The sequence below is a fragment of the Saccopteryx leptura genome, chromosome 3, assembly GCF_036850995.1.
Source record: "Saccopteryx leptura isolate mSacLep1 chromosome 3, mSacLep1_pri_phased_curated, whole genome shotgun sequence".
Classification (NCBI taxonomy): domain Eukaryota; kingdom Metazoa; phylum Chordata; class Mammalia; order Chiroptera; family Emballonuridae; genus Saccopteryx; species Saccopteryx leptura.
Window position 1 is genome coordinate 363,722,688 of NC_089505.1, and position 27,790 is coordinate 363,750,477.

Consider the following 27,790-nt stretch of genomic DNA (forward strand, 5'->3'; position numbering starts at 1 on the left):
GCTCACGCAGGACCAGGCTGTGCCCTGCGCCTCGCCAGTGCAGGCCGGATCTCCGCTGGCACGGCCTGGAAGGGCAGTGCAGGCCGGGTCTCCACTGGCACGGCCTGGAAGGGCATTCTGGTTTGAGTCGGGAGGGACTTCTCTTTACAGTTTCAGGAATTTCCTGAGGGGGACGGCGGGGGCCGACTAGCTTCAGCTGAGCACAGTGGTGATGGCCAAGTCCTTAAAGCACCTCATCAGCGCTGGCTCACTGAGTCAATTTGGTCTTTGTCTTCTGGGCCTTTGGTAAAGGGCTCGTTGGAATTTAATCAAGGCAGGAGAGATGCTTGGCACTGAGTCAGACAGTATATTTTGTGGGTTTCTGTGTCCCCTTGAGATAAAGTTACAGAAAGAGGTGGAGGGGGCAAGGGAACCTCGTGGCCCCCCCAGGACTCTGGTGTCATTCTCGCCTTACACCTTTCCCCCCAAGATTCTCAGTTACCCACAGACTCTCTGACCAGTCTAGGCCCTGCCTGTCTCGCACGGTCCTCACTAGGAAGTCGGTACCCACAATCGGGGGACGGGGGCCCTTTCACAGTAATTCCTCCATCATTTTCATTGGCCTGGAGGATTCTCACGGTCCGCTTCTGGGGCTAGAAAGGGGAGCTCCGCTCTTACTGGGCGGGGTGGGCCTGATGGGGGTATCGCTGCCCAGGCGAGCAGCAAGGTGACGTCTCCCAGTACAGCGTGGAAACGAGAAGGCCTTAGTGATCTGAAAGGGGTCCGGATGCCTTATTGAGGTTCGCGCTAGCAAATGTGTGGTAAGAAAAACACGGGAGGTAAACTCTAGCTGCCACGTGCTGCTGCCTCATGGTCACTGGCTATCTTTGATGAGGACTGTTCATGCCCAAGCCTTCATTTCACTTTCCTCCGTTATTTTATGATCTATGAGGCCATCTGGGGTCTCTCTAAGAACACAGCTCCCATTGATAACACTATCTCAATGGAGAATAAGCTCTGAAAAAACACTGTTTTGAATAAAGCTCACATTTCCCAGAAAATAGCCCCAGTGTGATCCCAATAGGCGGGCATTGTGTGCGGAGGGGCCGAGACCGGTGTCAGCAGGAGCTAAGCACCCAGGGAGAACCCGCGTTTGGGTGTTCTGCCTGAGAACAAACCCAGAGCCATAGATCTGGGGACCTCTCAACTTCCCCCTGGCTGGGGTGACACCTGAATGGTGAAATGAAATTTCTGTGCCTCGATCTGTCCCTGTCCAGGGGGAAACGGTGACTTCTGGAGCGGGGCACTGCCTGTGGGTTCAGGACGCCGGACAAGCACTTTGCCGGTGGAGAGCGGGGTGGGACCATCAGCCCCGGCATCAGCCCTGCAGAGGCACCTGACCACGCACTGCCTACCAGCCCTCCTCGGGGGACGAGTCTGCCGCAGGGCCTGTCTCATCAGAGGACACAGGAGGGTTGGCCCAGGTCACACAGGACCTGGCCTAGTGTTCCCAACAGGAGGGCGGGCTCAGGTCACACAGGGCCTGGCCTCGTGTTCCCAACAGCCTAGAGCCTTCGGTCAAATACTCAGCCTCTGAACAACTGTCCCCTTGTCCGCATACTGCCACCGACTGAGGCAGCCACCTCATTTGTGAACGTAAACTGAGCCGGGTTGGGCGCAGGGCCCTGCCAGCCCACCATGACCACCACTGTTGCTACTCACGTCTCAGAAGAGAGGCTTGTCAGTGCAGAGGTGAGTTTCAGAGAACCAGAACTCTACCCCACATTAAAGAGGCAAGAGCCCCGGTTTGGACCTGATATGGACCTTGGATTGAATGCCAGCTCTACCACTTGCCACGCTACCTCCTTAAGCCTCGATTTCCATATCTGTAAAATGGGCAGGGAGGGCACGCACCAGACAGGACTGCTGTGAGCTAACACGGAGAATGCAGGAGGCGAGCCCACCCACCGTCTACCTGCTGCTGACCTGGGCATTACACTCTGTCCTCTGCCACTCGAAAGCACCCTGCAACTTTTACCTCCAGGCTGGGCAGACTCCTAGCCCTGAGGGTGGAGTCCTGGGGCCCTTCTCCAAGCCCGTACCTTTCCCGGCGTTTCTAGGAGGCAGCGGAGGGGCCTCCGAGGAGGGTGACGTGGGCGAGTCTGTGCTTGTGGAGACGAAGATCTGATTGGTGAAGGCGCCGTAGGAGAGCCGCTGCTTGTCCCTCGGTGTGCCGAAGCCCGGCAGGGACAGCTTGTCCTGGGGGGAGACGCTGGAGGAGTGGCAGAAGCTCTGAGGCCGCGGGGACCGCTCCTTCTTGATGGGGCTCGGCTGGCGGACGAGAGAACAGCACGGGTGAGACAGCGGTCAGGACGAGAGAACAGCACGGGTGAGACAGCGGTCAGGACGCCCCTGCAGGGCGGCTCCGGGCTCCCCGAGGTCACTCACAGGGACGGCCCAGAGCCGCCCACAGTACAGGGCAGGAGGCAGACGTTACAGTTCCGACCCTCATGTCACCATTACCAGGGTCACATCAGGGGACACCAGTTAGGGATTAGCAGTGCACAGCAGCATTAAGGTCACGGTTAGATTTAATGTTTAACCAACAAACCCCTCCCCGGGCAGGACACTTTCACCAACATTGGAACAGGTTCCCACCATCTGTAATTGACTACATTAAACCTCCCTTTCCGTTCAACCGCTAAATATTCAAGTTCTCAATCCTGACTTCTCTTCTCATTTTGCCTCCACTTTGAAAGTGATTTCATCTCACGTACAACTGTGGCTTTGACGGACACCGAATGCCGATGACTCGGACCTGTGGGTCCAACTCCAGCCTCCTGGATTCAAAGTCATTTTCAACTGCCTACGAAGTGCCCCTGAGTCTGCACTCCTGGTGATAACTTTAACATCCATGCGGCTTTCCAAGTTAGGAAGCTCAGGGTCATCCATCCAGAGCCACCAAATCGTACACAGAGAGCTCAGAAATAGCCCTCGGACCATGGGCAGCACAGGGCCCACCAGCTGCCACGGAACTCTGACTCCGTCCCAGCCCCAGCCAGTTTCCCACACTGATGGCGGAGCTGGCAGGAAACCTGGCTCTTCCGACAAGAGAGCTCTGCTGCCTTAAGACTGCTACTGATGATTACTTTGAAAAACTAATCGGCTTCATCCAAAGCCAGTGGTCACACTTGACTCCCAGCGCCTTTCCTGATGGGGCTGCCACTGTCCACCCAGCCCCTGCGAAGGGCGTCGATCCTACTCGTGCCCCGGACTTCCCGGCCCCAGCCTGACCCCGGGGCCTCTGCACAGACTGCTCCCCCTTCCTGGAGGGATGCACTCCTCCTCACTTCTCAGCCCGATGAGCTCCTCCCCACCCTCAGAAGCCTGTCCCCAGCAGCACTTCCTGGGTAGGGTCTCCACTGTTGGCCAGGAGGGCGCCACGGCTTCCCCCACTCCCCCAACTCCCGGGCACGTCTCGGCCACCTCCCCCAATGGCTACTATACTGGTGACTGCCTGCATGATGACCTGTCTCCCCCGAAAGCAGCAGATGCCTACAGGAGGCTTTGTACGACCACCTCGGCCTGTTCTCTGCTTCCTGCCGGGAAGGGGAGACGCTCCAGGCGCCCAGCGCAAGGTGCAAGGCCGAGCCCTCCGAGGCCCGAGAACGACCCGCGGGAGTCAGGAGCAGGCCCCATCCCGGGTTGGCGTTCACCAGCTTGGAGACTTCAGGTGAGTGGCAAGATTTCCGTGCATGTCTGTTTTCTCCTCCACAATGCAGGGCGTGACTACGCCACAGTGAGGACAAGGGGGCCGTGCCTGCTGCAGCCTAGGCCGTGTGCAAGTGCTCGATAAATGTAACTTAGTCGTTATTCATTAGCTGTGTTGATGGTTAATTTTATGTATCAACTTGGCTGAGCTATGGCGCTCAGGTGTTTGGTCAAACACCAGCCTTGAAGGTATTTTTTAGTGTGATTAATATTTGGATTTTTAATAAAGGGGATTATCCTCCACAATGTGGGTGGGCCTAATGCAATGAGTTGATGGGCTCAGGAGAAAAGACAGAGGCCCCTCCACTGCGCAGGAATTCTGGCTGCCGAGTGTGGCACTGCCAGCCTGCCCCACCCATTTTGGACTTGTCAGCCCTCCTAAGTGTGTTGGCCAATCCCTTAGAATAAATTCCATGCTCTCTCTGTGCACACACACATCCCCTTGTCTCTGCTGCTCTGCAGACCCCTGCCTAACAGCTATCACATGGTGCCCAACAAGGAGCAAAGTTTGAGCCCAGAAAACAGCCCTGGTACACCAGGTCATGAGGCCCCAACGACCTCGCAAAGAACGAGTCTGGTCCACACTCACTTTATCATCCAGATCATCGTCGCTCTCATCCATCTCCTCCTGTCGAAGGTTCCATTCGTATTCTACGTGGACATGTGGGTTGAACTTTCCCGCCTTGGCCTGGGAAAGCTGGAAGTGACATCAGGTATAACCAGTTCAATCTGAAGGCCCATCACCCCAATGTTGCAGCTACACTGAGCAAACCCCACCTCCTTCCCGAATCCAAATGAACGCGAGTAGCTACAGTATAAGCACGACGGTGACTGTCCGGCTGGACCACCAGCAGACAGGCTCGAGACAGGCTGCAAGGGGCTGCGGGCACAGCTGTTTTACTCTGATGACTTCTCTCCGAAAAGAAGAGCTTCCTGAAATATTATTAAAATGAGCCTCAAAACTGCAAATTCTTGGCTGGAAGGCACAATCAGAGCCAGTGAAGAGTAAGGGGTGGCCCTGCCCTTTAAGTCAGGCAGTCCCAGTTCAGCCCGTCCCACTTCTCCTGTCCGCAGCGGGCAGGGACAGCCAGGACTCCCTCAGAGGAGTCCTGTAAGAACAGAGAGTGCAGTGCAGGCCCGGGTCCGGGCTCTCTGCAGAAGCTCAGGGGAATGCAGCTTATCTCTCCTCTCTCATCTCTTCCCACGGGTAAGAAAACCGTGTTCTGCCGAGGCCGGACTGTCAGCTGGAACTAGTAGGACCAGAAAAAGGTGAGTGCGTACAGAGGCATGGAGAGGGGAGGACAGTGTGTTTAACAATGAAAAACCACTGCACTCTGGCCCTGGCCGGATAGCCCAGTTGGTTAGAGCATAGTCCCCATACATCAAAGTTGCAGGTTCAATCCCTGCTCAGAGCACATACAAGAATCAACCAATGAGTGCATGAGTAAGTGAAACAACAAACTGATGTTTCTCTTGCTCTCTCTTTTCTTCTCTCTCTAAAATAAAAATAAAACAAACAAAAAAATAAAGCACTGCACTCTGAACTTTACTTGGCCAACCTTTGGAACTGGCTTCCCAAATAAGTCTTTAAGTTACAGAGAAACCCGAATGGTCCAGCAAATAAAAAAGCATGACCTCGATCCATAAGCCTGCCTGGTAATAATACATCTCACACGCCTCCCGGCTCTGACATCGTAACTGCACTCAGAAGACAGACGGATGATAAATTTACCAATTTTTTCAAATGTAGCAACAGTGCCTGCCTGAATTTCTTTAGCCAATGTTCAACACCCCCCCCCCAAACCCCCCAGATTCTACTTCTTCTGTCTCCAGTTCCAGTTCCTGAGACCGACACTCTGGAGCGGCTGGTGTCTATTCCAAACCCCACCTCCATTTCTGCTCACCAGGTCTTCGCACTGGCTGGCTTTCAGCCTCTTGGCGACGTCGAGGGCAGTCTCTCCAGCCTGGTTAGCTAAAATCAGGGGAAAAGAGGTGCACATTAACTGTAGGACAGATCTTGGAAAGGCAGGAAACAATCGTCAGGTGACACTGCCACACGTGCCTCCCGGGCTGAGCTGACAGAGGCTCGCAGCGCAGTGACTGGGCCGCGCTCTTACCGACATCCACGGTGGGCTTGCTCCGCAGCAGCAGCTTCAAGCACTCAGGCTTCCCGTACAGGCTGCAGTAGTGCAGAGCCGTGTTCCCCAGGGCCGTCTGCTTATCCAGGTTCCCACTGAAGCACGACATTGTGAGGGAAAAAACGACCTGTTCTCCTACTGCACGTTATAGATGGACCCCTTGTTTCTGTGCTCACACCTGGGTCAAATCTCAGGCTCCAGTATTATAAAATTATGATGTGTCTAACATTACGCCCAACCTTATAAGCCACATGATGACAACGGCATTTATGGAGTGTGTACTACGGGACAGACATGGATGCTGTCTCTTAGCTTTTCACGTCTTAGCTCCTTTCATCTTCACAACTGCCCGGTGGGGTTGGTGCTATTGCAGCTTTTATTTCACAGATGCAAACACAGAGACAGAGCACAGAGAGGATGAGGTGCCCGTAGTTAAGGTCATCAAGACACGGAAGATGGAGCGGGGATCTGAACACAGGCAGCCTGCGTCCGGAGCCAACGCCCTTGGCCGCTGCACCTCTGAGGAGGGGGCGTGGGCATCTGTACGGCTTGTGTCACATATGCATCAAACGCCATCACTATTTGGCTCATTCTCCTTCGGATGAGCTCCAGCTCCTCATCATAAACTGTGGCTTGCAGACCTACCCAATAAAGATTCCAGCCACTTCAAGCCTCCTGTGTTTAATATTCTACTCCTATCAGTATGCCCCCAATTTGCACTAGCTGTCGAGTCAGCCACAAACACTGCTGTCTGACCAATGATCATGTGGCCTGTGCTGTTTTCTCTTTTTCAACCCCCTATGCGTAGCAGGTTTTGGACTCAGAGACAGGCTTTTACATTTTTATCCAGGTGTTGGTGACAATGGTGACAACTTATAGTCTGAAGGCTGTATCTGGCCCATTTGTTTTTGTAAATAAAGTTTTATTGAAACATGACTATGCCCAGTCATTTGCATATCATCTATGGCTACTTTCATTGACAGAGACCTCATGGCCTACAAAGCCCAAAACAGTCTGGCTTTTTACAGAAAAAGCCTGCTGCTTCCTGATCTAGGCCACTAACAGGACCAGTCTGTGTCAAATCACAAGGCACATTCAGAGCAAACAAAAACCATACCAGTTTTGTACAAGGAAGTCAACCAGATGGAGAGATGTCTGGTCTGCAGTTCGGATTGCAAGGTGAAGGGCTGTCTCCCCGAGCTCCTAGAAAGGACAGGATGAGTATAAACAGGGCGGTCACATGTCCTACTCTGTCCAGAGCAGCTTCCTTTACTTTCGTTACCCCAAAGTAATTATCGATAGCACCTCCTCGACTCTCAAACTGCCCTGACTCAGACGGGGTCACTCAATGTGCTAGGGTCACCTTGGAAAGGGACCGTCCCCATTCCTGCGGAGCCTATGCTTCCAGGAAGGCCTCACCTGCCCGGACTCCAGCAGGGGCTCCATGAGCTCCACGCCCTCTGCATAGACTTGAATTAGTGCAAGTAAATCCCTGGATCTGATGGCCTCGAGCAACTCGTGCAGCTTCGCAGACGAAGACGAACAGGTCTTCCGCGAAAACTTATGATCTACGTACTTGGCCGTGATATATTCTTTCCGTACAGTCCTAAAACGCAGGAAAAAGCAAGGCAAAGATTTTTTATTTTATTTTCCAAGAGCTAAGAAAGAGTCGCATTTTTTCCAAACCAACAGTTCTCTTCTGGGAAGAATTATTTTAATTACTTCTTTTCGACACTCAAACACGCCAGGTTTTAGACCAAGTTATTCCAATATGAACGGAATGACGAACACAGTATTACGCTCACTAGTGAGGGCGGGCAGTGCGCAGGTACAAAGTTAACGGGCTAGATTTCCGGCAGGTTCCTTTCCCACCTTGAGCAGCAGCGTGAGAAACTGGCTCTTTGCTACCACTTCAAACTCAGACACATGTAAGTATATAAAGCAAATGAAAAACTGAAGAAGTTAGGCAATTCTAAAAGGCCAATGAAGTTTCAGAATGTCAAGGAAGGGTTTTAGTCGTTGGACATAACTGTGTTTTAACAGGTAAGGAAACCGAAGCTCAGAGAGGTTGTCCTTAAAGCCTTAATTCTCTGCACGTGTGCTCATCTGTGTGCTCGAGATACCCAAGCAGGTTCCGTGCTACGCTGATGCTTGGGCACTGTTCTCAAGCCAGACACCCCCAGGTTAGGTCAGGGTATTCCATGTGTTCCCAACACCCCCAACTCTTCCTCTGTGACACCACAACTCTGACCACAGCGCTAACTGCTGAATTTCGGGGTTATAACCTGTCTTCCCCTCTAGATTCCAGGTGTTGTCAGACAGGGTTTACATCGCACGTGTGTTCTGCTGTCTCCCCAGCAGCCAACACGACACGAGGCAGAGAGTGAACGTGTGATCCATGTTTGTTAAATTCAAGTCAAGTCAACTGCTAAGGGACCTAACTGGGAGATTTTATTTTATGACTTCAGACTGAAAAAACAACAACAAACATGTTCCTTAGATGTTCCCCGTAATAGTTTTACGGCTTTGAAAATCTGGTGCTTGAGTAACCACCGCGGGGCTGGGAAAATATTTAGGCAGGCAGGCAGGCATTGATGTCACAAAATCTTCCCCAATCACAAGTTGGAATTAAATCTTTCTTCCTGGTCATCCACAGTATTGGCAGACTTTACGTGCAAATTCAATGTAAATGTCTGAACGGGTTTAAGGAGTCACATGACCCATAAGTAAACATGGCATCAAAGGTGTTCATGGAGCAGCCTCGCACACTCACTCCACGGCAGGCACGGGTGAGTTTCCTGTGGTTTTTCCCCGTTTCTTCAAGCACACACTATTTCAAATAAATACACTATTTATGTATTTGTCACTGTCCAAATACACCTGGTGTCTGAGTCCAGATAGTTGACAGTGGGAGGTCAAAGGTGAGGAATTTAGCAGCAAGTCTACCCAACGTTCAGCTCCCGAGTTCACGGCCCGGGTGCATCGAGGGACCCGAGCCCGGCTCCCACGCCTCCTTGCCCAAGGCAGGAGTTCGCACTGAGCTCCGCTCCTTGCTGTTTCCATCTGGCAGCAATCCTGGAGATCGTCCCAGACCGGACATAAGCATCCTGACTCTTACATGTGGCTGTGGCGCTGAACCGTGAACTACTTCATCAGATGCTTAGAGATGGGCATTGTTTCATTCCTAATCTTGCTTTGACACGGAACAGGAATAAACTCCCAGAGCTGGGACTGCTGAGTCAAAGGTAAATACATTTCTAATTGTGACAAATGGCGAATCCCCTCCTCACGGGGAGCGTACAATCTGCACTCCCACCAGCCACACCGGAGAAGAGACTCCAGCATGTCCGTTCCCCCCAGTCGCACTGAGTGGAGCGGGCTGTTAAGTCTCTGGACACGTGCCGATCTGGCAGGCGCCTCCCACCGCCTCTGTGTGTCTCCTGCTCGTCACACGGCCTTGACTCAGAGATAATCGTCCTCGTGAGGAGCTATCCTCCGAGCAGCTATGCCTCCCCGGAAGGTGACGCTGCCGTCTCTCTGTGCATTCCAGAAACACGTCAGATACCTCTCTGGGCTCCGCTTTCTCCGGGGGCGCACAGGGGGCTACCACAACCACTAAGAAGATACCTCCCTGGGCTCCGCTTTCTCCGGGGCGCACAGGGGGCTACCACAACCACTAAGAAGATACCTCCCTGGGCTCCGCTTTCCCCGGGGCGCACAGGGGGCTACCACAACCACTAAGAAGATACCTCCCTGGGCTCCGCTTTCCCCGGGGCGCACAGGGGGCTACCACAACCACTAAGAAGTGTTTCGGGAGGGCTGAAGACAATGACAGAATGGTAAAGAATTCAGTCTATTAGAAATACTTACATGTCGCTTGATGGGGTGGGTTTTGGTGAGGGGCTGGGTAAATTTGCTTCCATAATATCATTAAAACTATTGTTTCCTACGTTCTTGGCCAGCTGCAACAGACAAAACACAACAGAGCAAACTCTTTACTACTGGGTTAAAGTTTCCTGTTGTTTGCTTTTGAAATTGCTGAGTATGTACTTTGCCCTCACTTGACTCAGAATACAAAGCATCCATCCATCGGGTCAACAACATTTGCTGAGCGCTTACTACGTGCCAGGCTTCAGGGCCCTGGAAATACAGAGATGGTAACCATGTCCCCTCCCACAGGAGCCAACAGGCTGGAGGGGCCACTGATGAGAAAATCTGTACAAATACCGTGTGAAAAATGCCAGACAGAAAAGTTCCTACCTCCATCTAATTCAGAACTACCTGAATTAGACACAGCGGGTTCCACATGTGAATTAGATTAAAAACTTAACGAACAACAACATTTTACACTGCGAGATTTATCATTATTGGACAGAAAGGAATTTAGGATTCTTTTATAGTTGGGGTACAAACTGAGAGGCGGCAGGCGACTAATGAAGCGGCCCCAGTAAGCATTTTGCTTTCGGGTTCAATACCCGGCAACAAACAAACAAACAAGCAGACTTGTCCTGAAGGTCCTGAGGTCGTCAGGTAACTTGGGGATCAAGGCGCAGCTTAAGGGACATTCACTCAATCAGGTGTCTGGGGGGGGCATCTTGAGCATATCACATGGCAAGCGTTAGGATTCGACTCTCCATGTTTCTAGTTGTCTAACTGGGTTTTATTGATACAAGTCAAGGAGCCAGGTGACACCGGTCCCCAACTAAAGCAGGAAGTTGCAGATATTAGCTCTGAGCCTTTGCCCTATGGTGCTGAAGTGACCAGGGACCCCGAGATCAGTATACCGTCTCAATTTCCTAGTTCCTAAGTCAAGGGGCTCCTACAACACAAGACAGACCATCACTGCTTGAAGGACGCCGAGACGACAAAGGCTGCTGGCTGGGTGACCAACTGCTCTGACTCGGGGTCCTCTTCTCCGGACAAGGCTGGTGACAAGCGAGGCTTTCAAGTTTCTGCAGCCCGGGCCACCCAGGTTTGGCTCCAGGGCCTTCTGTGGGAGGTGGAGCCCTATTTTCCTCACCCTTTTGTACTTCCAGCACTTCCATTATCTGTACAGAGAGGATCTTCCAGCACCACAGGTTCAAATTACGCCAGACAGGGCTTATGACCCAAGGCATTGTGGGAGATGCCCAATGGGCCTTCCCCACTTCTGTGTACTGTGGGGACCGATTTAAGTTGGACCTGGTGAGGGCTCCAAGTTTGGGTGAGCCATGACAGGAAGGGTAGGGTTACAGCCATTTGCGTGTTCGTGACCTTTTCCCATATAACGAAGCCAAGCCTCACACATCCACACGCTTTTCCCCTTACTGCCTAAAGAGGTCATGGGGTCAGGAGTGACTGAGTCCAGGACAGGCGCTAAGAGGCCACTCTCAAGTCACGTGGACTTTTATAAACCTACAAGCAGTAAAAACTGAGAAGAACTCTTCAGTCGTTCTTTTTAGTAACAGAAGCCCCTAGGTCAAGTGAGCACGTGAGTTCCACACCAGTTAACTCCCTTGACCGCTTCTCAGTGAATCAGATAAACCTGATTCCAAGAGAAAGACGCAGCTTTGGAAAAGCCCAGAAGCCGAGTCCGTTCGGCTGAACTAATTATGGAAACCTACGATTCACCAGTTCTTCACACAGTCAACATCACACAGCACAACATTTACACTTTAAATACCCATGAAATTAAACAAAACTCAGGAATGCGAACTCCTTGTACTTAGCAGAAACAAAACCCTCAAAGCAATACTTTCAATACATTCACGACAATAAACTTAAAAGTTCTCTTCCGAAGCACAGATCACTACTTACCAAGAGTTCAGAGGTCCCCAGTTTGTCTAGCTCCAAAGACTGAATGCGAGAGATGTGAACGCCCATTTCCCTGTGGATGCCGGAACATTCTATACAGGTCAAAATGCCCAGGTTGGTTGAAAGCCAGGTGGGTTCTGTGGAAAGTTTTTGAAGAAAATGAAGAAACAAACATAACTTCAGAGTGCCAGCGACAGAGGAAGCTGAAACAACAGCAGTACAACTTTTAAAGAATTCTAAGGGGAAGATTTAAATGGAAGACGTAGATGCCTGTGTTTGGGCCTAGGGGCTATTGTAAAAATCGAAAGTTTGTTAGCAAGCAAAAAGTGTGATAAGACACGTTTTTAAAAATTTCCTTGCCTGACCTGTGGTGGCGCAGTGGATAAAGCGTCTACCTGGAATGCTGAGGTCGCCGGTTCGAAACCCTGGGCTTGCCTGGTCAAGGCACATATGGGAGTTGATGCTTCCAGCTCCTCCCCCCCTTCTCTCTCTGTCTCTCTCTCCTCTCTCTCCCTCTCTGTCTCTCTCTCCTCTCTAAAAATGAATAAATAAAAAAAAAATAAAAAAAAAATAAAAATTTCCTTTCAACACTGAATTGAAAACGAAATTCTGTTTTCTTGTGGAATGCGAGGGGACTTCTCATGGGTGGTCCCGAGGCCCCGTGAGTGGTCTCCCGCCCCCAGGACCACCCCTACAGTGACGACTGCAGGCCTGTGAAGTGAGCTCACAGGGGACCGTGGTCCACAGCTCCCGTTAGCCTCCAGGTCACAACTCGCCTTCACCCACCGTCTTTGTTAGGGCTCCTCCATGAGAGCCTCTTGGTAACGGCTGTAAATACTGAACAGCCACTGCTTCTTTCAGAGACCTGAGCCTTTTCTACCACCCGAAAGGGTCTGCACGGTGGGAACAGGTATCTCTGTGACCCAAACCTCCAGGTTCTTGCGCCGCGCAAGCCTCCTTTCCATTGGTTAAGACCCGAGTACTTACGACTCCTCTGCCACGTCCTCCCCGTGAGTCACGGTCACTCACATCGCAAAAATAGAAGATGTGAGATGTGTCTCTGAGGTGCTGATGGCAGGTCATACAGAAAAGCCCGTTTCACAAGTCTAACGTCACATGTTCTATGCTGAAGGACACCAGGTTCGCATCCATGATCTGACACCTCCTAGACTGTGACCTTACACAGGTCCCTTAACTCCTGAGTCCCCCCAGTTTTTTTCACTGGTAAAATGGGGGCAAGATTAGCATCTTGCTCTCAGAAATTCTGTGAGGATTCAGTAAGACAGTACGAGCAGAACAACTGGCATCATCCCTCTGAAGCCCTGAATAACAGCTATGTAAATTTCTAGGTAACATAGACAGACACCACAGGAAAACCAGTTGAGGGAGAGGTGACACCACGTGACACGGAGGCTGGGGACCTTTCACGGGGCAGGAAGGAAAGGGATACACCATGATTCAGCCACTGTGTACACTATTTCACTAAGTCTGCAGGGACTGAGTTTCGTTAGCCCATCTGTAGGGTGAGGAAACTGAAGCTAGCACAGTTAAAGGACCCAGCGTAGGGCTGTCCAGGCTGTGAGTGGCAGGTAGACGATTCAAAATCAGGATGACGAACTCCATGTCCAGTGCTCTCTCCACACTGTCCCCGGTGCCATTTAATTGGACCCGACTAGAAAAGGGAGCATTGCGGCAGGTGACCACTTAGGGAACCGGTGGGAGCTTTCCAGGTACAGAAAACAGCATGGGTCATTCAAGTTGGGAATACGTGCTGGGCGCGTCCAGAAACAGATAAGGGTTTGAAGTCACCAGCTCAGTTCTCTTCTGCAGGGAAAGATGTTTAACAAGCCAGTCCACTTTGGGGACAAATACCTGACGAGCCACAGTCGCAGCAGACTTCGTTGCCGGGGAGCCGCTGGACGTCCTCGATAATGGCTTTGGTCAGATCCTCCAGGCTGTTCTCCCCCGCGCTCTGCTCCCCCCGGAAGGCCATGGTCAGCGCCTCCTCTTTGCTATTGGTCAACACTGAGATCCATCTGTTGTCAAAACAGGAGGAAGCAGACACTGTTTTCTCCCTACGGCAACCAATTGGTTTCCACCCAGAAATACCAAAAGACGTCACTCCTCTGTAACAATAAAGAAGGAAATGAAAGAAATCGAACCCACAGGAAAGACAGTTCAAGAATGGAAGCCACATGTCAGAGAGAAACAGATGGGAGAGCTGAAGGTCACCACCGCCGAGGACGTGCACGAACAGGCGGGCGCTCGCCTTCCCATTTGGACAGAATAAAGCGCACACCAGAATGAAGAGGCCCGGGCGAGGGGCCAGCCCACCGCGAGGTGAGAAAGAACTGGTGAGAAACAGACCGGAGGCAGGAAAGAGCCCAGCGAAAGGCATCTGTTCTCCGGAGGCCGAGTCAGTGAGGGCACTCGAAGTGAAAATAAACAGGGTAGCCCTGGCTGGATAACGTGGGCGGTTAGAGAATAGTCCCGAAGCACAGAGGTTGCCGGTTCGATTCCCGGCCAGGACACATACAAGAAGAGATGGATGTTCCTGTCTCTCTTCTTCCTCTCTCCCTATCAGTAAAATAAACATTTTTTTTTTAAAAAAAGAAAATAAAACAGGGTATTTCATTAACAGCTATGAAAATTTATGCTTATGAAAAAGGTGTATCACTAGCATGGACACACGCTGGCATTTTAATATAAAATGGAAAGTGAAGGCTATTAAATTACATATTCAGTATAATCTCAATATGTACTAAATGAAATAATCCTCTTCCATCAACCTATGCAGAAAAGAACCTACATGCCCAACAACAGGGGGCTGATTAATAGAGCATGAAATGACCACAAAGTGGAATAGGTCACGGCAATTAAAAGTTAGGTTTGTAACTAATTTGTGAATGACACTGGGGAAATGCTCACAATACATTTTGTGAAACAAACGGGAAAAACCATTATATGCTATAACCCTAAGTATAACTGTATGGATGGCTTATGTGTTTTTGTTTGGGGTAAAAAAGGCCAGAAGGAAATTCATAAAATGTTAATACTGGCTGTCCTGCGTGGGCTTCTGTAGGAAAACGGACGGATTCCCTGACTTGTGCCTTTCTGTAATTTCTATACCTATAGAGAGCGCGGACTACTTTCATGAATGAGGAAAAAGAGCCACGCTAGTTTTTTTAAGAAGAAAATGTAAAACATTTCCGAAACAATGTTTGTTCTTACCGACTGCATAGACAGGTAATAACTATTCTCAGCAGAGAATACAGAGGCCCAGAACCGAGTCTCTATTTTCTTTGATGTCTTGTCGGATCAAACGGATATGAAACAAAGGACTATCTACAAAAGGTTTTGAATTAGTAATAGAGACAGCAAAGGGAATTAAAAGGACAAACCCACCTGGAGGACCTGACCTGCAAGTCACACCACGGGCTCTAGCTGGTGCTCACCTCTAGCTGGCTGCGAGAGATACGCGGGCACAGCTTAGCTCTCCTACTGAGATGCAGGACACACTACAGCTCAAAACCAAGTCTCAGTGGGAGGGTCATTTAATGCATTTTAAATTAAACTGTTATTTTTTCCTATCATTTAGCCTCAAGTTACAAACTGGAAACAGCTTTGTTAAAAACAGTCGGAGGAACTGGATTCAACAGAACCGGTCACAGCCCCTTATCAGTGGCCCTGGTATGGCGGAAGCTTCCCCTAGGAATGCAAGGTCTCCGCTTCGCTCTCCGGGGGCATTATGCTATTCTGCCTATTTAATATCACAAATGTCTGCAACGTGCTAAGTGCTTATATATAACTTTTAAAATGTAACCCTCTAAGCAGCCTCTGAGTTAGGGTCTGTAATATGTTAGACAGGAACAAGCTGAAGCCTTGGAGGTCACGTGACTTGCCCGGGGACCACAGCTGGGCTGCTGTCGGACTGGGATAAAGAAACACTTATAATGACCGCCTTTTTTCCCCAAGTTCCTTCCATAATGCCATTCTTGCCTTTTTATCAAGAGCTCATGACAAATAAGTCTGTCATGATAATCAGAAAAGTCATGTATAAAGAACAATGTATTTTCCAGAGGAACAATTCAAATTGGGTGGAATGGAATGGCTGCATTTCAAAAGCGTAGAGAATCAAAGTGCTATGTCTGACAGTTAAAAAAAAAAGAGTTTAAATTATTTTAAAGCAACAGGCATACAAAATATAGGAAACAAAAAATGCAATTGTATTTTAATACTTTAAAAGTCACTTTGCATTTATAGGATTTAAAATGTTGGCACTGCAGAAAGAGCTTTATACATTTTATCCCAAGTCTCAAAATCCTGCAAGCAAGGTCCACAGTGCCCATCATCCCGGCAAGAACCCAGAGCGGGAAGGGGGGGGTCGGCCCACGGTCAAAAGGGCAGCGGTCGTGCGGGCCTGCCTTCAACACGCAGCTGCTCCTCCTACTGCCCTGCCGCCTTCCTTGGCGAGGAGTCAGTGCTTCATCTACCCTCCCTGGACACCCTCCCGTGAGCAAGACACCCAGAGGGGCAGGGAAGCGCCCTGCATGGCACTTGGAGGCGAAGGAAGACCTGAGCAACCCCCCCCCCCCCCGCACATGCTGTCTCTGCCACTACCTCCTACAGCACTCAGAACCGTGCGTCCCTGTCACATCGCCACCAGCACCCCGAGAATTCCCGCTATAAAATGAGCCACATCTGTGGAATGGGCCAAGCAACCCTTTCAACTAAAAGGTGTGAGGTTCAAGCAGGACACCAATGCCTCTCTGACCAGACTGAACTGCCTGTGAGTCACAGGAGTAAGTAAACTACTCAAGGCCTGGGTGTGAGATACCGGGAACGAAGAAGTGGACACGTCCCCTGATCGTGTACCTGTCCTCCCAAGGGCTTTCGGGAAGGAAACAGAGGAGCAGAGCATGAGCTACAGGGAAGGGAAAGCAGTATTCTGATGGGATTTTGGAAGCGTCATGGGACCTGTGTCAGGGCTGTGCACACAGGTGACAGCCTGTGTACCTTTCCTACACCCTGTGGACTCTCCGTCACGGAGCCGAGCACGGGTGGAACCCATGTGACGAGCTGGAGGCAGCACAGGCATCAGAGCCAGACTCCCCATCACACATCTACTGTTTTGTTTTGAGTTTCATCATCAAAACAGGAGTGGCCGTGCCAACCTTGTGGTGTGTCTCACGGGATCAGATACTGGAGGTGAGCCCTGCTGCCTGGCTCCTGACAGACGCCAACACTGAGGGCAACTGGACGTCCACTGGTGGACTTCTTTCTCCAGCTGGACCATAGGCTCCCGGGACATTAGAACCGTGGCTGCGGGCACCCTGTGCCCCGTTTTCTCATTCCAAGCCCGGGAATACTGTCCCTCCTTTCTGAGACTGTGAGGATTACCAAGGGGTGACGCGGTCTTAGCACAGTAAGCCTGCAAAAGACACTCCCTACTTTCGGGGTAAATAGTACCTCTCCCTGAACCTGAGGGTGGTAGCCCTCCTGACTTCCCAGTCTCCTGGTTCTTAGTCCCCCTCCAGCTGGCCAGTTCTCTCCCCATAATGTCTAGCCATCCATCACCTCCTTCCTCTTCCTCCCTGCTGCGTCTGGGCCAGCGGCAGCCCCGACCTGGGCGCAGGGATTTATAACCTTCCAGCACCTCCCCAGCCAGCCCCTGGATGCTGACCTTCCTCTTGGCAGTCATCTCTGAGCGACACCCCCAAGAACTCCAGAGAGTGTGCGCCCCAGTCTGTGTTCCATGGCACCTGCCTCCTCCGTCCCTGCACCGTGTGCCCTGCCCTTCTCTTCCAGCGGGGACCGAGTTCCTTTGGGCAGGGGCTCCGGCCACCTTGGTGTTGTCTTCGCGAAGCTCTGCACCGGTCTCTGAGCGTCGTTGGCTTTTACCAAATACCCAGATGGGCGGATGACCTACAGACCTTTCTCCGCCCCCCTTCGTCCCTGCTACCTTTTCTCTCCGCTTTTTTACTGTTTTCCCAACTCGACGTCCTTTGTATGAATTTCTTACTGTCTCTCTAGTAAGAGAGATGGGGGAGGAAGGCTCTCCAGAGCAGGGGGCAGAGAGAAAGGGAGAGGAGAGAGGAAGGGGTGAGTGTGGCAGAGAGAAAGGGAGAGGAGAGAGGAAGGGGTGAGTGTGGCAGAGAGAAAGGGAGAGGAGAGAGGAAGGGGTGAGTGTGGCAGAGAGAAAGGGAGAGGAGAGAGGGGAAGGGGTGAGTGTGGCAGAGAGAAAGGGAGAGGAGAGAGGAAGGGGTGAGTGTGGCAGAGAGAAAGGGAGAGGAGAGAGGGGAAGGGGTGAGTGTGGCAGAGAGAAAGGGAGAGGAGAGAGGAAGGGGTGAGTGTGGCAGAGAGAAAGGGAGAAAAGAGAGAGGAAGGGGTGAGTGTGGCAGAGAGAAAGGGAGAAGAGAGAGGGGAAGGGGTGAGTGTGGCAGAGAGAAAGGGAGAGGAGAGAGGAAGGGGTGAGTGTGGCAGAGAGAAAGGGAGAGGAGAGAGGGGAAGGGGTGAGTGTGGCAGAGAGAAAGGGAGAAGAGAGAGGGGAAGGGGTGAGTGTGGCAGAGAGAAAGGGAGAAGAGAGAGGGGAAGGGGTGAGTGTGGCAGAGAGAAAGGGAGAGGAGAGAGAGGAAGGGGTGAGTGTGAGGAGACAATGTGAGCAGAGTTCCGGGCTCCGCGGAAATAAGGAAGGAAAGGAGTGTTTATGGTGTGCTCCTAATGAGACAGGAACGAAGAAACCTGAGCACCACGGAGAGAGTTAACCGTCGGCTCTAACACAACATCCTCTCTCATGCGGCTGAGACTGAGACGGCAGAAGTCACACCCTGCTGTCCTCTGTCCCCACAGGCAACAGGAAGGAAGAGGGATGATGATGGTCCCAGGTCAGGGATGATGTGAAAAAGGGGACCACCTAAGGCTGCACACCTGGTCAGGTGAGGGTAGGACTCCAACCCAGGAGGGAGTGCCACCAAGCCCAGCAGTTCCCACCACACCAGGCTCCCCTGATGGAGCCCCACCCCCCACAGAAGGCTCCAGCAACACTGTGCCTTTAAGGGCCAGGCCCTCCTGCACCCCTCACCAACACAGCAAGGATCCTGGCAGTCTGGCTGACGTACTGGGCCCCCAAACACTGAGCATACCCCTCTAAGAGCAGGCGACGTGATCACAAGAGGAAGACATCGTCCCTGCCCTCGGGAAGCTCTCGGTCTCTATGGGGCTCAGACTGGACCAGGGGGTCCCCGGGGTGAGAACAGGCTTCGGGGCTGGGAGGAAGGAGCAAAGCCCTGGATGGTGAGGCTGGAGCAGAGCCTCACAGGAGAGACCCGAGTTTCCTGGGCACCCCGACAGAGGGACAGTGACCCGTGGAGGCCCGGAGGAGAGAGACAAGCAAGGGGGCCACCAGACGGGGCACTCAGTCAGAAGAGACCCTTGCGACATACCGTATAGAATGGAGGACAAAACTACTTACGCTATGTAATCCTGCTCATCTTCTGCCTGAAAGTGATACGTCCTATTATCTAAAATGCAAAGAAGAAAAAATAGTAAAACCTTAGAAAGCAGGATACCTTGAGAGCTAATGCAAATTTTTCAAATTCCTGAAAAAACAAAACAAAACAAAAAACCAAAAACCCTACAGTAAAAGTAGGATGTTGGAATGACTTCGTCTCACACCATTGTGTTTTAGCAGTTAACAACCCACGCACTCAACGCTGCTTTTCAGAAGCGCCGCAGGAACACAACAGAGTCACCAACCGTAAATACCACGCAGTAGCTGGCACTTCTGAAAGTATGTGCTTGGGTACCGGACCTACCTGATGGAGTGGATTTTGGTGACAAACTGCAGAGTGCCAGCTGCCAACGCAGTGTTTTACTTTTCATTTCCAATTTGACTCTTATTGTGTTTCCTTTAAAAAATAGCTTCCTTCCAAAAAAAAAAAAAAAAAAAAAAAAAATAGCTTCCTTCCAAGAAATGATTCATGACTCGCAGGACAGCTCTGACAAGGGGCGGAGTCGCCCCCGAGAAGCAGGGACTGCCCTTGGCGGAATCAGGCTTCAAGGACGAAGGCCCCAACGTCCACGCTAGGGCCACCTTCAGGCGGCTACCAGGGAAGGAGGGGGTGGTCTCCTGTGAGGTGTTTACGAGGGAAGGTCTTCCTTTAAGACTCAGAATCTGCTAGCATGCTGTAACATACTCAGGTCAAACTAACCGTTACTTAATAGCAGACACGCACTGCAGGCCCCTCCAGGCTCGGCACTCACACGGCCGCCTCCTGGAGCAGGGGGCGGTGTGCACGTCCCAGGACGCGCTCCGTGGAGAGGGGAGCCTGAGTGTCTGCCGCCTCCTGGAGCAGGGGGCGGTGTGCACGTCCCAGGACGCGCTCCGTGGAGAGGGGAGCCCGAGTCTCTGCCGCCTCCTGGAGCAGGGGGCGGTGTGCACGTCCCAGGACGCGCTCCGTGGAGAGGGGAGCCTGAGTGTCTGCCGCCTCCTGGAGCAGGGGGCGGTGTGCACGTCCCAGGACGCGCTCCGTGGAGAGGGGAGCCCGAGTCTCTGCCGCCTCCTGGAGCAGGGGGCGGTGTGCACGTCCCAGGACGCGCTCCGTGGAGAGGGGAGCCGAGTCTCAGCGGGATCTCGGCTTTCACGCTGTCGCCCTTGTGGAAGGCACTGGGCCTCTCTGAACCTCAGTTTTCCGCCATAGGAAACTGAGGACTTTGGTGAGGATTAGCAATAATGCGTATAAAGCACCTAGCACATATTAGATGTGATGTTCAGTAACTGATGACAGCAGTTACATAGTTTAATAACCTGCAGGTTCTGAAATCTAGAGATTCTTGGCTTTTTGAAGTCATATAAATCTAACTTTTGATTAAGAACCCAAGAAATTGCTTGGTCATAAAAGTCACAGGGGATCTGACCGTTAAGAGACGTGACACAATCCAGCTCAGACCCCACGGCTGAGCCGGTAACGGCACCGGGAGGACGGCAGGGTGGAGGGTGCTTTGTGCTCGGCAGAGATCGGCCTGCCCGGGGCGGGGCGGGGGCTGGGGCGGCTGAGAAGGAAGCGTGCCGAAGGCAGTGCTGCAGGATTTCTGGGTATCCGCGGGAGTCACTGTGCCGGCACAGCCCTTACAAAGACTGTCCCCTCAGCTACGTGAGGGGCACAAGTGCAGCCACGGGACCAGTGCAGCGCAGCAGAGGGAGCCAGCCCCCAGTGACTCCCCAAGACCATGAGGACACAGGGGAGGGGGTGGTGGGCAGGCCACTATGCCCCCACTTCCCAAGAGAAACTCACACTCTGACCCTTGGAGTAGGACAGTGACAGAGCAGTGTCACCCAGTCACGGAGTCTGAAGGCAGTGACGCTTGCTTGGAGGCAAGGGAACCATTCTTCCTTTAAAAGCTCATATTTGCAGAGATAAAAGTCTAAGCAAATCAGTTGTTCCCATAGAGTGGCACACCTGCCTTTCCAAGTCCACACTGGTGCTTCTTAACCACAGGCACACCCGAGAATCACCTGGGGACTTCCTACCAAACACCTGCGCCTGGCCTCACACCCACAACTGTGAGCCAGCCGGTCTAGGGCAGAAACGGGATGGACTCAGAGAAATCGCTCCAAGGCGACAGAGATATGGAGCAGGGTCAAGAAAGTGTACCGTACAAATCTAGGTTCTGTCCCAGGGCGTGTCCGAGCTGACCCGGCTCTGCTCTCACTCTGAGCGGGTGAGCTCGGGGCAAACTCAGAGACCGGAGGATCTCCCCAGAGCCGCGCGGGCAGGGACAGCGAGAGCCCTGCTCGGAGGAGCTGCTGCCCAACGCCCAGAGAAGGAGAACAGGCAGCTGGGGGCATCCACAGTCGCCGACACGGACAGAAAAAGGACTCACGTGAGATCAGGTCAAAAGACTTCTTGTCCTCAGCGTTCGGTTTCACCTGGCAGGTGAGAAGGTTCAACTTAGCCGGCTGCCTGTTGGACTGCAACAGAGAGAATGGAGACGTTACCTGCAGCACCTCCCCGCACCGGCAGGGCCAGGGCCCTGGAGGGCAAGTGTGTGGTTTCAGACAGTGAATCTGATCAAGTCTGGCCCGGCCTGTGGTGGCGCAGTGGACAGAGCGTCAACCTGGAACGCTGAGGTCGCTGGTTCGACATTCTGACCGTACCCAGTCAGGGTACACACAACAAGCAATCGATGGACAACTAAAGTGAAGCAACTACGAGTTGCTGTTTCTCGCTCCATCTGCTGTAAAAGCAATAAATAAAATCTTAAAAAAAAATTGGTAAAGTCTTATTCAGCCCATTAGGATTCTGAATCTCACTAAAGAAGGAAAAAAAATTGTTGTTGGTTCACTAGATGTTTTTTAACTGTCCATAAATAATATCCTGGTGATTAACTGGAATGGAACCAGGAAAATCCACCTTTCAAATGAAGAGTGGGCTTGGTCCCTGGAAATGTGCCTTTCAGAAACACACACACAGCCAAGCACGAACAGCTGGCACTTTCAACACTGCACCTCGCTGTGAGCGGTTGGGCAATATGTCTCATTCATTCATTCATAATCCCTGCTGTCCCAGGTATCCACAGACTTGGTTGCAATATGAAAGTTACATGACTTCTCTCAAGAGTACAAGGACACCTACTACCCGTGAGACACAGCTTAATGAGCCCCCAACTCTGGAGAGACAGAAAACTTAGCCAGGATTTCATATCACTGATTATCAGCAAATCTGGTAGTCACATATACACATATAATTCATACACACCCTGGAGATCATATTAGTTTAGGCTTTGCCTAAATGAAGCCTTGCCACACAATCATTCTGGTCAAATGTCGTCCTTGACCTCCTGCCTGCATGTGTCCAAGGTCATACGTAGGCCGACGCTGATGCCAGCATGCCCGCCTCCCGCAGGGGCTTACCAAGAGCGAAATGTCTGAGTGCCCAGACTGGGCTGGAACTGAACAGATGCCCCCTGAAGCCAGCCCTGGAACTCTTTACCGGGCCCGTGTGCCCATCTCACAGTCATGACTCTCACAAGCCCCACGCCTGGCACACGTCCACCTAAGCCCACCCAGGTTTCCAGGGAAGACAGAGGGGAGGCGGTAGGGAGACGGCGCCACGTGACCAATCATTCAGCCCTGAGCAAAGGTCTGGCATACAGTCGAGGCGACTTCAGCGACACGCTGCCCTTCACGCTGCCCTTCTCGTTCTCAAGAATGAGCAACGACCCTTCATTTCTGTCCACTGGTGTCCTCTGGACAGTTTTCAGGCCCTTCCTCCCTCCGGGGTTTCAATGAGATTAGACACAGAAAACAAGTGCCTGTCCTGTACTTATCTGTCCCAAAGCAAGCTGCCTGGGGGGGGGGGGTAGAGAGAGGCCCGAGGGACGGACGTCCTGCTCGTGACACGTGCACTGACTTAGGCACAGAGACCAGAAGCAGAGCCCCGCACAGGAGGGTTCTGCCTACGAGGAGACTGTTGGGGTCCAGACCCAGACGGGGAGGTCGTGGGCCTGCACGCGTTCCTTCGAACAGGCCTGGAGTTCGGGATGCCAGCGGCCTCGCGCTGCAAACGAGCGGCGTCACCACAAACCCACGCCGGGGCCACTGCGAAAGGAACTGGCAGTCCTGAAGCTCATCTTTCTGGATATCGATAAAATCCCTGGATTTCCCCTATGAATGACAACAACATCCGATAGCCTGAGAAGGTGGCTCTCCCAGTTAACTCACCCTCCGCAGACTGCTATGCTCCAGTTTGGCATCCACATTTAGAGAAGGATGTAGAAAAGCTTAGGGAAGACGGAGAGATGATTAAAGGACTGGAAAATGGGAACTTTGAAGATGGGTTCAAGGCACTATTTATTTAGTCCAGGGGAAAGATGGCTAGCGAGTGACTTAATAACCATCTTCAAGTACATGAAGGTTGTTACGGGGGAAGGTTGGGCAGCTGTTTTCCATCTGCACAGATCAAGAAGAAAGGCACTCAAATTGCAGAAGATCTGAGCCAGACATAAGGAAGAACTTCCCAAGCTTAAGTTGATTACGCATAATAAGAGGTTTCAAGTTTCTTAACCCAAGTAGAGAAATCTCTTTGAAAAAAAATTTTTTTGACACCAATCACATTTGAATGTGGCAGAGGGTTAACTAGACCATTTCTTCTTTTGTCCCTACCAACAGATACAACCAATACAAAACAAAAAACTTTACAAAAGGAAAACATATCCAGGTTCAGTATTATTAATTCATTCAGGAACATTAAACAGCAACATTCTCCTCTAGGCATGGCTACTTCAAAGCACACCACCAGAAAGCTTCTGAGGATAAGAGTTTCAAACGGTTTAAGTCATTTCGTGATGGACCCACAACTTCGAGGACAATGACAGATGACCCAGATTCCCTGGGAACTTTGTCAAGTCCCTGGACTTCACTGGACACAGGCACATCTCTCCCCCAAACGCCAGCGAGACATCTGACAAATGACCTCTCACCCCAAAGTGACTTTGAGGGGCTAAAAACAAACCATTTTTTTTATTAAGCAGCGGACAGAGCCAGTACAGAACCAGGGGACAGGAAAAAGTGGGGTGGGCTGCTCAACCCCCGTCCCCAGAACAAGGTCCCCCAGGGCTCAGGAATCACTTCAGTAATAACTGTAATTCCAGACCTGGACAAGTTTCCAAGAGTTCAAAGTGCTCTCTCGACACTCAGCGCTAATTTATAGGTACACTGATTAAAGACAGTACGATCTTCCCTGGCGGTCCAGCAGACTGAACACACAGCAGAGCTAAATGACCTGCCCTGGGCTACATCACCGTGGAACCGTTTAGAAAGAAAAAAGGGAAAAAAAAGGAAAATAAGGAAACGTGTCTTTACCGAGTCCTTCCTGTTGAGAAGTCCTACTCCGTGGAGAATACAAACCTGCCTCCACCTTGACCTCCAGGCTCCGCTGACTGCAGCTCTGGCCACGGTACCCGCTGCGCCCCCTGCTGGGCGGGGCGGGACACTGGCCTCCCTCCCTACGGGGACCCACACTCTGCCTGCCCCCTCCCTCCCTACCGGGGACCCACACTCTGCCTGCCCCCTCCCTCCCTACCGGGGACCCACACTCTGCCTGCCCCCTCCCTCCCTACGGGGACCCACACTCTGCCTGCCCCCTCCCTCCCTACGGGGACCCACACTCTGCCTGCCCCCTCCCTCCCTACGGGGACCCACACTCTGCCTGCCCCCTCCCTCCCTACGGGGACCCACACTCTGCCTGCCCCCTCCCTCCCTACGGGGACCCACACTCTGCCTGCCCCCTCCACCTCCCTGCGCAGTCCTTCCGGTGGCTCTCAGACAGCACGTCCTCAGAATGTTTCCAGGCCTGACCGCTGTCCCCTCCCAGACTGTTTCATGGCTGTCCAGGCTATTATTCCTTACTCGCTTCTTGTCCTTCTTCCCACTAACAGCACACACTTCTCTGTTCTGTTCACTAAAATGTGCCCAGTATACAGCAGGGTATACAGCAGGCACTCTATCGATACTTCTCAAACGAATGACTGCATTCCCGGTGCCTCACACAGACTTCCCGTGAGGGAAGTCTTTCTAGTTCCTTTCATTCATTAATTCAGATGATGGAGAGACGGAGGCCCGGAGAGGTGAACTACGGTTCCTATAGTCTCCCAGGAAGGAGACGGCAGGGCCCGGGCCTCAAGCAGATAGATGTGAGTGGCCCAAAGGCCCATCCCTTCGCCTGCGTCCACCGTGCAGGGCAGGCTGGACAGACAGCCGGGCGATGTCCCCAGAGTGGCAGGAGGCCCGGCACAGGGGAACGTCTCTGTCAGAGAAGAGTAAGGGTTAGAAACACAGAGAGCAAAGGGGCCAAAGATTAACTTCCATTTTAGTATCTTCTCGGGTCATTTGATACCCCCTCAATTACTTTCATAACTGATGAGAAGAGAGATTGTAGAAGGCTATTTGAAATCCCTGCTCACTCATTCACTGACACGATTCATATGAAGCCTCTGTACATTCTAAGCGCGTATGAACAGCACGTGGTCCACGCCAGCAGCAGCTGTGGAAGCAGACCTGACCGTGGACCGTGGACCGAGGACCGAGGACGGGCCCGGTACCCGAGCTTGAGAGTGCACCAGGGGCGTCGACGGGCAACGTGGGCAGCATCAGCCCACGGTGAGAACGCGGGGGGAGAGGATGAACAGGGCGGGTGAGTGGGAGGGGGCGGGGGTGGGGCAGAGGGGACCAGGGCGGGAGCGACGCTGATGGGGACGCAGGGAGGGCAGAGCATGTGGCAGTAAGAAATTCACCTTCTTGCCCCAGGAGCCCTGGCATCTACCGCAGGGGGTTAATCAGAGAGCGACCCGTCAGACGCACGTTCAGAGGCCGGAGGGTCACACTGAGCAGCGCCGGGCTGAACGAGAGCTGTGCTCGTGCTGCTGGGGCCGGGCCCTCGAACACAGCTGCAAGGAGGCTCTGAGGAAGTCACTGCCAAGGGGCCCCCGGGGAGCACGTGGACCGCCCGGTCTGGGCACCGGAATGGCGTGGGGAGGGCTGGCGGCACTGTCCCCACGGGCTCCACTGGAGAGACCTTTCAGGAGCGATGCTGACTCCTCTGAGATGAAGACTTCCAGGGCTCTGTTCCTGAAACTCTGAGGCCTGTCCTTTTCCAGGTGTCACCTCTCACTACAATAAAGCATATTCGCTGAAGAAACACGGGGGACAGAGTGCAGAGGGGACACCGAGCACCGCCAGCCACACCCATGGACAGTGGCTGTACGCACCTTGATGTTCAACAAGATACACGTGTGAGAAAAGCATAGAGCTCTTAAAACATAAATGTTTAAAAATAAAACACGGGTTGGATCCTCTTGTATGTGTTGTTTGGCAAATTGCTCTTCTCCAATTAACAACACATACACGGACGGATGTGTTCATGGGACACACACTCAAGCTTTCTGTTCTGGGGGATGTTTCCACCAGGGAAGCATTGGCTACGGTCCCCGAACAGAAGCTATTCCCTCTGACACGACGCCCCGCCACCCAAACAGAAGATGGCCACCCCGCTAGCAGAGTCCCCGAGACTTCAGCAGACACGCACGCACGCAGGCGGAAACAGCACGAGTCACCTGTGATGAATGTCTCCGGGCTCCCGCGGGAAAACAAACGCGCACACATGTCCTACGACAGATCGGCACGCACCCACGTGGGTGTTTCTGCCGGGAGTTAAAGCTGTGGGCGCAGGCGTGCTCCTCCACTAGCAGAAAACAGCTAGGGCGAGTATCCAGAAAAGACACCTTCCCCCCCAACTGCTCTGCTTCACAAATAAGAAGTGAACGTCCTTGATTATTTGGGAAGTAAGCCCGACCGGCCGGCCAGGCTGCACTTGCCCTGGGGAAAGGGTAACTATGATAAACTAACACAGCTCTTTACTTTCTCCACCAGGGCTCAGCAAGGGAGCCGCACAGATTATGGCCATTTCGTTCCCCTCGATAAACGTTTATTCAGACACCTGCTCTGCCCTGGAGGGACACACATATTCGGCAATCAGGAACCACAATCACCTGCTGCAGGAAGTCAGGTACATGCCCAACACCCACCACTGCACAAAGGGCACGGCTCCACAAATTTAGCCCCAGTACTAAGAATGCTCTCAGCAAGCACTGTGGGGTATCTGCGAACAGTTCTCATTCACGGTGCGCGGCAATGGTCACGTACCGTATCTCCCATGTATAAACGCACCTTCCCCGAGAAACTTGGGGTCTAAAAACTGGGTGCGTCTTATATGGCGGTTGTAGATTTTTTTACTTGCATTCCCGCTTTTTTGTGCTTGTTTTTGTGCTCATTGTTGAAGACAGTGATTCGTCATCAGACACAGATGAGGACAAGCTAATAGATGGGAGTTTTGACACTAAGGATTTGTATAAATTTTATAATAAAACCTGAATTCAATAACTTTATGTAATACATTTTTTTTCAAAATTTGGGCCCCCAAATTAAGGTGCATCTTATACATGGGGAAATACAGTACTTCCTACAAAATTTTGTTACTGAGTTCCTGCAATAACCCTATGAGCTCGGTCCTGTTGCTATACCCACTTCTCAGCTGGGAAACCCAAGGGGCCAG

At 52.1% G+C, this 27,790-nt stretch overlaps 1 protein-coding gene across 4 annotated transcripts in view; it reads right to left on the reverse strand.

Moving 5' to 3' along the window:
- Nucleotides 1–27,790, reverse strand: part of ASAP1 (ArfGAP with SH3 domain, ankyrin repeat and PH domain 1) — a 327,653-nt gene that overhangs the window by 31,623 nt on the left and 268,240 nt on the right. For all 4 annotated transcript variants that reach the window (XM_066379536.1, XM_066379535.1, XM_066379533.1 and 1 more), the window contains exons 14-24: nucleotides 21,564–21,651; nucleotides 19,153–19,201; nucleotides 13,554–13,717; nucleotides 11,685–11,818; nucleotides 9,759–9,850; nucleotides 7,308–7,494; nucleotides 7,006–7,091; nucleotides 5,868–5,983; nucleotides 5,655–5,722; nucleotides 4,340–4,447; nucleotides 2,082–2,310 (exon numbers count right to left, since the gene is read on the reverse strand). In XM_066379536.1, coding sequence (XP_066235633.1) covers nucleotides 2,082–2,310; nucleotides 4,340–4,447; nucleotides 5,655–5,722; nucleotides 5,868–5,983; nucleotides 7,006–7,091; nucleotides 7,308–7,494; nucleotides 9,759–9,850; nucleotides 11,685–11,818; nucleotides 13,554–13,717; nucleotides 19,153–19,201; nucleotides 21,564–21,651 — 1,321 coding nt within the window. The remainder of the gene's footprint in view (nucleotides 1–2,081; nucleotides 2,311–4,339; nucleotides 4,448–5,654; nucleotides 5,723–5,867; nucleotides 5,984–7,005; nucleotides 7,092–7,307; nucleotides 7,495–9,758; nucleotides 9,851–11,684; nucleotides 11,819–13,553; nucleotides 13,718–19,152; nucleotides 19,202–21,563; nucleotides 21,652–27,790) is intronic.